The following is an 8,590-nucleotide window of genomic DNA, read 5'->3' as shown; positions in this document are numbered from 1 at the left end:
ATTTGAAGTTAATATTTTCTCAAATTTTCTGTATTATAATATCACGACTTATATATTGCAATAGCATTTCACACGAAAATATAATTAAAAACTTATTTTATCTAGAAATTATTGGAACTACGAATTCCTAGACGTGTTTGATTAGCACATCATTGCACTTTCACAAATTTTATCTTTATCCCTAATATTTAAGAAAAGAAGCGATTTTGTTGTGTATTAATGAAAAACATTACATCTATAATTCAGAAAATTCAGAGTAGAAATGTGCGAAAGCAAACCCTCTCACTAATATCGTCAGTCCGTGCTCAGTGTTGTTTACAGAGTTTAACAAATTGAATACAACCGTGAAACGTAAACTGTTTTTGTAAACAGGGCACGAGCTCTGTTATTGTTAATGTTTACCATTCACCAGGTGTGTTCAATTGTTAAAGTCTGCACACACCACTGAGCATGGACTAACAATACTGTGAGTGGGTTTTGCTTTCGAACATTTCTACTCTGAATTTTCTGGATTATAGTTCTAATATTTTTCATTAATACACAACAAAATTGCCACTTTTATTAAGTATTAAGAATAAAATTAAAATTTGTGAAAGTCCAAGGATGTGTCAATCAAACGCGTCCAGAAATTTGAAGTTTCAATAACTCCGAGATGAAATAAGATTTTTATTTTATTTTAGTATGAAATGCTATAGCAACATATAAGTCATGAAATTATACAGAAAATTTGAGAAAATATTAACTTCAAATCTGTGTCCAAGCACCTTTAAAGGTGCTTAGACACAGATTTGAAGTTAACATTTTCTCAAAATTTCTGTATAATATCACGACTTATATATTGCAATAGCATTTCACACGAAAATATAATTAAAAACTTATTTTATCTGGAAATTATTGGAACTATGAATTCCTGGACGCGTTTGATTAACACATCCTTGCACTTTCACAAATTTTATTTTTATCCTTAATATTTAAGAAAAGAAGCGATTTTGTTATGTATTAATGAAAAACATTACATCTATAATCCAGAAAATTCAGAGTAGAAATGTGCGAAAGCAAACCCCCTCACTAATATCGTCAGCCCGTGCTCAGTGTTGTGTACAGAGTTTAACAAATTGAATACACCCGTGAAACGTAAACTGTTTCTGTAAACAGGGCACGAGCTCTGTTATTGTTAATGTTTACGATTCACCGGGTGAGTTCAATTGTTAAAGTCTGCACACACCACTGAGCACGGACTGACAATACTGTGAGTGGGTTTTGCTTTCGAACATTTCTACTCTGAATTTTCTGGGTTATAGTTTTAATACTTTTCATTTATACACAACAAAACTGCCACTTCTCTTAAGTATTAAGAATAAAATTAAAAATTGTGAAAGTGCAAGGATGTGTCAATCAAACGCGTCCAGAAATTTGAAGTTTCAATAACTTCGAGATGAAATAAGATTTTTATTATATTTTAGTATGAAATGCTATAGCAACATATAAGTCATGAAATTATACAGAAAATCTGAGAAAATATTAACTTCAAATCTGTGTCCAAGCACCTTTAAGATTTTATCAGCAGGTTTAAGAAATATTAACAAATGATGTTAAATAATTGAACTCAAAATGGCCATACATGTATCTGACCTTTCTTGACATGTGTTTTAATTATTAGATATTTATATTATACATTTATTAATATGGAAAATTTTAAACCTAAAACTGTACATCTATTTTCAAATAAAACAAATTTTACATTAATTTTCTCTGAAAGATAAATCCCCAAAAATTCAAATAAATCTTTCCATGCTAAAACCAAAAAAATTAAATGAATCTTTCCATGCTAAAAAAAAGTAATAAAATTAAAAAAAAAAATAATAAATAAAATTTTGTGTTAAGCATTCTTCCTTAAATATTTTTAAGGGTAAACATATACACTTTCATTGGTACATGTATCTGTGATATGATTCGCTGCATTGTACATACATATTCCTTTTTGTGTTCACATCTGTGATACTTACATATACTCATTCTGTTATAAATAAAACTCATTCTTGCCTTTGATTTTAATCATTGTTGTCATGTAACAAATTACAATGCAATATAAGTATTGCATGCCATTGCATTATTGCTTTATGTCTGTTTCCTCTTAATGGCTCTTAATATGAAAAATTATTATAAATACTGTAAAATTTGTTCTTTTTTTAAAAAAAGAAACAAAGAAGTAAACAATGATATATATATATATATCATTAATATATAGGAATCCTTTGTTGAAAAAAATTTAATACATCAGCTCAATATTTACACCTTTACACACTAATTTTCTCAATGTCCAAAATATCTTAATATCTTTTCCTTTAGTATAAAGAGGGTTTTGAGAAAATCAGAGGACTGGTACAAAATGTATGAAAGTCTTGTTGAAAAAGCCTGGATCCGCCATCGGAAAGAAGGACCATTCATTATTTCAATAAATGTTGTAATTTTGCATGCGTAAATTAAACTTACTATACGAACGTCTACGCCCCTCAGATATTAGTAAAACGAACTAATATAGTATAAGATTTATTTTACACCTATAAACTTATCTATATTTTATTTTGTATACGTTTTTTAATGGTTTACCCATAATGAAAATAATGACAACTCCCTCATACCTGCCTCAGGTGTGACGATTTTAAAACGAGACGGAAGACAACAAACATGGCGTGCATACACAGATTCCTCTGTTGGAATCTCCGAACAGCATGTTTTGTTTTCTATATTTTAATTGTGGTAAGTTTATTTTGTTTTGATTATAATTATACAGTAATCTGGGAAATGAAATATTTCGAAAACTTTCAGATCTACTTGAAAAACGTTTAGATCTATGCTACTTTAAATTTCTCTTTCACTTCCGGTATTTTTCATTCAGAATCTAAGTTATTATAATTAAAATTATTTTATCGAGAAAACAAAGACTCAACAATTTTATTCAGGGGGCCTTTTTACATAAGAACTTACGACAAAGACCGAAAACTTTAGTTGATTGTAAATGTTTTCAAAATTAATTATTCTGTTTGAAATTGATAGCATAAAAATATCTTGATGAGTTCTTTTTAAAAATGGCAAAATCATTTTCAAATTAATGTAAAATAGAAAATTAAAAGCAGAATCAAATTTTGGTCTTAGTTCTAAGTTCTTTTGTAAAACGGACCCCTGATGAAGTGAGAATCATACATGTACTGTACTAGTCACAGGTACTTGGGTCTTGGTTTATAAATATGTATGTACCTTTTGTTACATATCAATAAGGTACATACATATTTATAAACCAAGACCCAAGTACCTGTGGTACTAGTTAGAATAATCTAACTGTGTCTCGGAACAAGCCCTCACCACAGTTAGAATACGTCCCATATACTTGCTATGTAGCAAATCGGAGTGGATCCACTCCGAAATGATTTTGAAGAATACAAAAGGAGTTGCACTGAAAATAACTACCAAATTAATCATAACAAACCTTTTTGAGATTGTATATGCCTTTTAACCTAAAAAATAATCCATATAAATACAAAAATTCAACGTTTTTTCCTCGCTTCAAATTTAATGCCATGTTGACATTTGGAACTCTCTGGATTGTTCATAGAAAATGCACAGAGTTCAAGTTATCGCCCGTGTTTATTTTGCAACATTGCCAATACACGGAACGAATTCTATCATTAAACCGTGTCCATAGGACATATCATTTTAACGATAGAACATTCTATATAGAACTGTACCAATGGTTACAATGTTAATCAAGAAAAAAACAATCTTGCAATGTAGACTTAATTAAATTACATCATTGAAGTTTAAGCTTAATACTTGTAGTTTGTGTAATTCTTAAGTATAAAGATATATATACTGCTGCTTAAACTAGTTCTGTTCATTGAAGGACACATATACACATCGTCGCAAACCACAGCCAAAATGTACGATCCTCTCCCATTCTGGCCGTGGTTGAATGAGAAAAGAATATTTCACAGCTCATTGAAATATTGACCAATGCGAGTAAAGCATAGTCGGATAATGAACTTTGACGCGACCTAGCTTTCAATACCCAATCGCAGTATACAAAACATTTCTTGTATACTGTGTTGATGTCAGTTGTTGATTTCAGTTGCGATGGAAACAAATATTGTCATTGGCTGAACATGACGTCACAATAAAGAGGCGTAAATATTCAAGATTACGACACTTTTTGTGATCAAGCAGCCAGGGGTATGAGAGAGAGCTATATGCGGACTCCGGACTGTGGCTTGAGACGATGACGTATACCATGCATAGTTTAATTGGCTTTTCTATAATTGCATAAAATTATGCTTAAATTTAATTGTGTGAATATCTACATCTGTAGATCTTAGGACAATATTAGGGCAAAGTTATTGACTTTTGATGATCAAGGTTTTACTTCAGTGACTATATGGACCTGGTTATAGGTATTGGTTGAACGAGGCCTCAAAGGCCGAGGTTAACCAAAAGCTGACCAGGTCTGTATAAATAATCATGAGTAGACCGAATTCGAAAGTCAATAACTGTTTTGTTAAATAATTAGGAATTTTACAGCATATTTAACACTTTACCCTGTAGTTCTAAATGTTAAATAACCTCTCATAATGTGTTCTGTAGTGTAACAACACATTTAACATAATTATTTTTCAACAGTTTAACATAACTGTTAAAAAGTGGAAAACGTACAATATATTATAAAACTAATAAAGGAGTTTAGTCTCTTTGGTACTGGCATATCTGCCATGTTTACATTCACAATGATACAATATGCTTTAAAACGTGCAATTTGATCATTCCAAAGCAATGTAAGCAAATCTACAGTTGGTCTCCAACTCCAATAACCCTCCAGGAACTTCAATCCTTTTGAGGTAAGCTCACACTGAGGTACACCCGAGGAAAGGGAGTCTAGACCTGCAATCAGCATCAAAATCCCTGATCATTAAATTTCATAAACATGTAATATTTGCATTTTGCAGGTAAAGCTGACTATTTCCATTTATTTTAGTTTACAGCCACATTTGCCCTAACGCTTCGCCTTGTGGACCTGATAGCCACGGGAACAGACTTTGAAATCAGCATGGGATTTAAAACACTGTGGCGAGCTCATTTTTGGCAAAGTAAGTGCAATGGAGATCTTGATCAGGCTCAGGGCATCAGGGTTCTGGAAAGGGAGGAGTATGGTACCTCCTTATAACCAAAGCAAGAATTAAAAAAAAAAAGTGATGGTTATAAAAAACATCAATTTGGTGGGTTTTGGTGCATAAGCTGAGAGTCATTTATATTCTTAAGTTACAAACTGTTAGCAGATCTACTGTCAGATTAATAATGGTTTAAATTTTATTTCAAAAATTATATTTTTTGATTTTTTTTTTTATAAGGGGTGAGTCACATGAGCTTTAATGTAAAAAAAAACCAACAATTTACTTATACTGACTTCAAAATGGGGATTGAAGACTCTAGAAAGTGTATAAACAGCACAATGTAAAGCAAATGCAAATATATTGTATACTGTATAAGCACAAATTTTCGTGGGGATAAAATTTCGTTGATTTGTCATCTAAAAAGGTTACGTGAGGATTTAATTTCGTTGTTTCGAAAGTAATCCTATTCAATATATAGTCTTATAAAATTTCGTGTGGGATTTAATTTTGTTGATAATTGTTAACAACGAAATTAACGAGATTTAATCCCCAAGGAATATATTTCTGCATTTACAGTATACGTCATACAGGAAGCATGTTGGAATAAAATTATCATGCCACCTAAAATGACAGCTTCTAGTATTTGTACAGTATATATACAGTCAAACCTTGTTATCCTGAACTCGATGGGACCGAGATAAAACTGAGAGATATCAAAGAATTTGAGATATTGAGGGTAAAATACTTAAAAGTTGTGAGGAATGTTTTGTTTAGAACTCCACAGTAGTAAAGAATATATTAGAAAAATAAATTAAGAATATTCTGAGATGGCACTTTAAAATATGGAGATTAACTTAAGAAAATAGTGTACTTTTTTGTCCACAATAAACACATTTATACACTTTTTATGAATGCATGGAACTGTAGCTCTCTGGTTGTCTGTCTGGTTATTTTTAGAACAGATGGTGAGCTACATATCTGCAGCTGTAAAATTAGGTGGCTCCATTTTTCATAACATATTTTCCCTCTTTTTCAGGTTTTTTGGCGAGCGACATAGTCCTCACTTTTGGCCATGTGGTAATCATTCTCTACAGTGGTTTCATGATTCTACAAGTGATGGAAAGGGTATGTTTTGTCATGAATACAGAAATACAGATGTCTTATACATTTTCTTTCTTGTCAGTCTATTTTACTTTTATTTTCCAAATAAATATATAAGTTAACTAAAAATGAAACCTGATATTACAAATTATAATAAGAAAACTGTGCACCATTCATTTTGAATGGTGGAATAAAAATATCAATTTCATATTAATTTAAATTTAATACATGACACAAATGTTTTATACTTTCCTCACAATATGATCATTTTTAAATTTTGATTTGACTTTTTTTCAGCATTTTGTGATGTACATGAGAGCCCACAAAATTTACATCATTTGTTTCATCATATACATCTTAGTGGAGTTTGCCTTCTCTGTTTTCGAGTACTCATTCTACGCCATGAACACATTTGTAAGTAAATCAAAGTGTTTTCTTTGAAATTAATCAGCATTATAATAATGTAAAAAAATAATGACATGCAGGAATATATCTTTGAATGTTTCCAAAAATTTGCTTAATAGATTCATTCATATTTGTTGTATTGAAGATTGGGACAATAGTTTGTTGATTTATGATCAAAACCATTATAATAGCTTTACGTGCATTTTTATTTCATGATCCCAGACATTATTGCATTGACCTACAGATATACTGCATGGGTATACCGTATAAACTTAATTTTGCCAATGTATGGCTGTGTTTATTATGTTGAAATGAGACTCAGAGACTTATTTACATGTATTTCACTGAAGCCCCTAACAAGGGGTATATCAATTCAGTAAAATTTTAACAATTGAACTGTCAACAAAGCAACATGTAAACACTGAACAATTAACAAAATGAAAAACTGAAAGATCTATGAAATTCAGTTTGACATTTTGCAACATTACTCTCAATGCCTGCTGGAAGAGTTATCTCCCTTGTCACAGTGTTCATCAGCAATCCTAATAAAATTATATTTTTATTTTAGAGGCTGTCTTTCGTGGTGTTTACATGGTTGTTCTGGGTGTTCAGGACACTTCTAAATGTAAGATTCTCATAGCAAAAATACAGCTACTTTTTCTTGTTTGTGGTTAGTTTGTTTGCAAGATAATCAGGGGGAAAAATGGATTCTTTAAATATCATTTTGATTTTTTGTCAGGTGACTTTCGTTGTGGTGTTGGTGGCCAGAAAACAGGAAATGAACGAGCAGATGGAGATGGAACTCCGATTTGCAGGGGAGTCCAAGCGAGGTTATTACTGAGGTCAAAAGATCAAACAGCTGTTACATAGCATCCATTTCCTCATTGTGCCATCTTTAGATAAGCACATTAGTGACATATCATCCAAAAAAGATGAATCTCCATAGAAAAAGAAATGAACATTGCATGGTTTAAATTGGAAGTACTTTGGTGGTACATGTTTTTATTTATTTAAAAAAAGAAATTTGCATTATTTCTTGAAATTCTGACTGTGACAAAGTGTTTTGCAAATTATGATGCATTGTAATTGACTAATTGTAAATGTGACACATGGAAAATATTTAAACAAAAAGCCTTTTGTCTTTTACCTTATGTTAACTGAATCAGCATTATGAAATACCAAACAAACATTTCCACCAACAAAGTTTATCTTTAATGAAAAGTGATGTTATTAATTATTTTAGGCTATGTTTTTGTCCATATTTATGACAAAGATGTGTGATATCATGGTTTCATGTATGTAGTACATTCATTTCAACTGTATGACATTAATTTCTAAGACACTTTTACTGTAGCCAGAAATACTGCAATCGAGATCTTTCACATAGACTAGAACATTTGATTGACATGTAAATATTACATCATTGTATTATTTCCATTATATGTACATATATACCTATTACATGTATTACATTCATATTTTTTAATCTTTGAATAAATAATCCCATAAAATCAATTTTGTTTTGTGTTAGTTTCATGTAATTGTATATGTAGCTTTATTTGAGGGAGTTGAGGCAGAATGGAGATTGTAGTTTAATTACAGAACAGAAATCACATGATAGGTTTAACTTCATATAATACACAACCCCTTTGATAGAAAGAATATACAATGTGTTTTTTTTTTTTGATAAATGAAAGTTCATTTGGAATAATCCTTCTCCAATGTTTGATTTACATTGTTATAGTTTATATCCCGCAAGGGGAATATAATTAACTGGGTTTTAGGTAGGAAAAACCCAGTAATGGTGGGCAGGTGGGTGGGTGGCTGCCGAAGAGTACATCATTTGGTCAGATAACTCCTCCTACAGTTTTCAAGATAACTTTTTTTTATTCTGCAGATCAATTGTACATATACCAGAGATGTGC

The 8,590-nt window shown here is 31.0% G+C and overlaps 1 protein-coding gene across 1 annotated transcript; it reads left to right on the top strand.

Annotated features, from left to right (window-relative positions):
• The first annotated feature begins 2,612 nt into the window (after positions 1–2,612).
• On the top strand, positions 2,613–8,180 carry LOC133192566 (uncharacterized). The gene is made up of 6 exons (XM_061328557.1): positions 2,613–2,760; positions 5,024–5,135; positions 6,196–6,284; positions 6,558–6,674; positions 7,234–7,290; positions 7,405–8,180. The coding sequence occupies exons 1-6, from the start codon at positions 2,689–2,691 to the stop codon at positions 7,504–7,506; spliced, it is 549 nt and encodes a 182-aa protein (XP_061184541.1). The 5' UTR covers positions 2,613–2,688; the 3' UTR covers positions 7,507–8,180.
• Positions 8,181–8,590: the final 410 nt, after the last annotated feature.

The sequence above is a fragment of the Saccostrea echinata genome, unplaced genomic scaffold (genome assembly GCF_033153115.1).
Source record: "Saccostrea echinata isolate AGI-Se365-2 ecotype Australia unplaced genomic scaffold, CSIRO_AGI_Sech_v1 ptg000025l, whole genome shotgun sequence".
NCBI classification, from domain to species: Eukaryota; Metazoa; Mollusca; class Bivalvia; order Ostreida; family Ostreidae; genus Saccostrea; species Saccostrea echinata.
The sequence above is the reverse complement of the archived record's forward strand: the minus strand, read 5'-3'. Positions and strand labels throughout refer to the sequence as shown.

What these genes read in the sequence shown, in the direction of transcription:
- LOC133192566 (XM_061328557.1), top strand. Translation starts at nt 2,689, where the DNA reads ATGGCGTGCATACACAGATTCCTCTGTTGGAATCTCCGAACAGCATGT. An exon ending in GCGAGCTCATTTTTGGCAAA is followed by an intron (nt 5,136 to 6,195) that starts GTAAGTGCAATG and finishes CCTCTTTTTCAG; the next exon opens with GTTTTTTGGCGAGCGACATA. An exon ending in TGTTCAGGACACTTCTAAAT is followed by an intron (nt 7,291 to 7,404) that starts GTAAGATTCTCA and finishes ATTTTTTGTCAG; the next exon opens with GTGACTTTCGTTGTGGTGTT.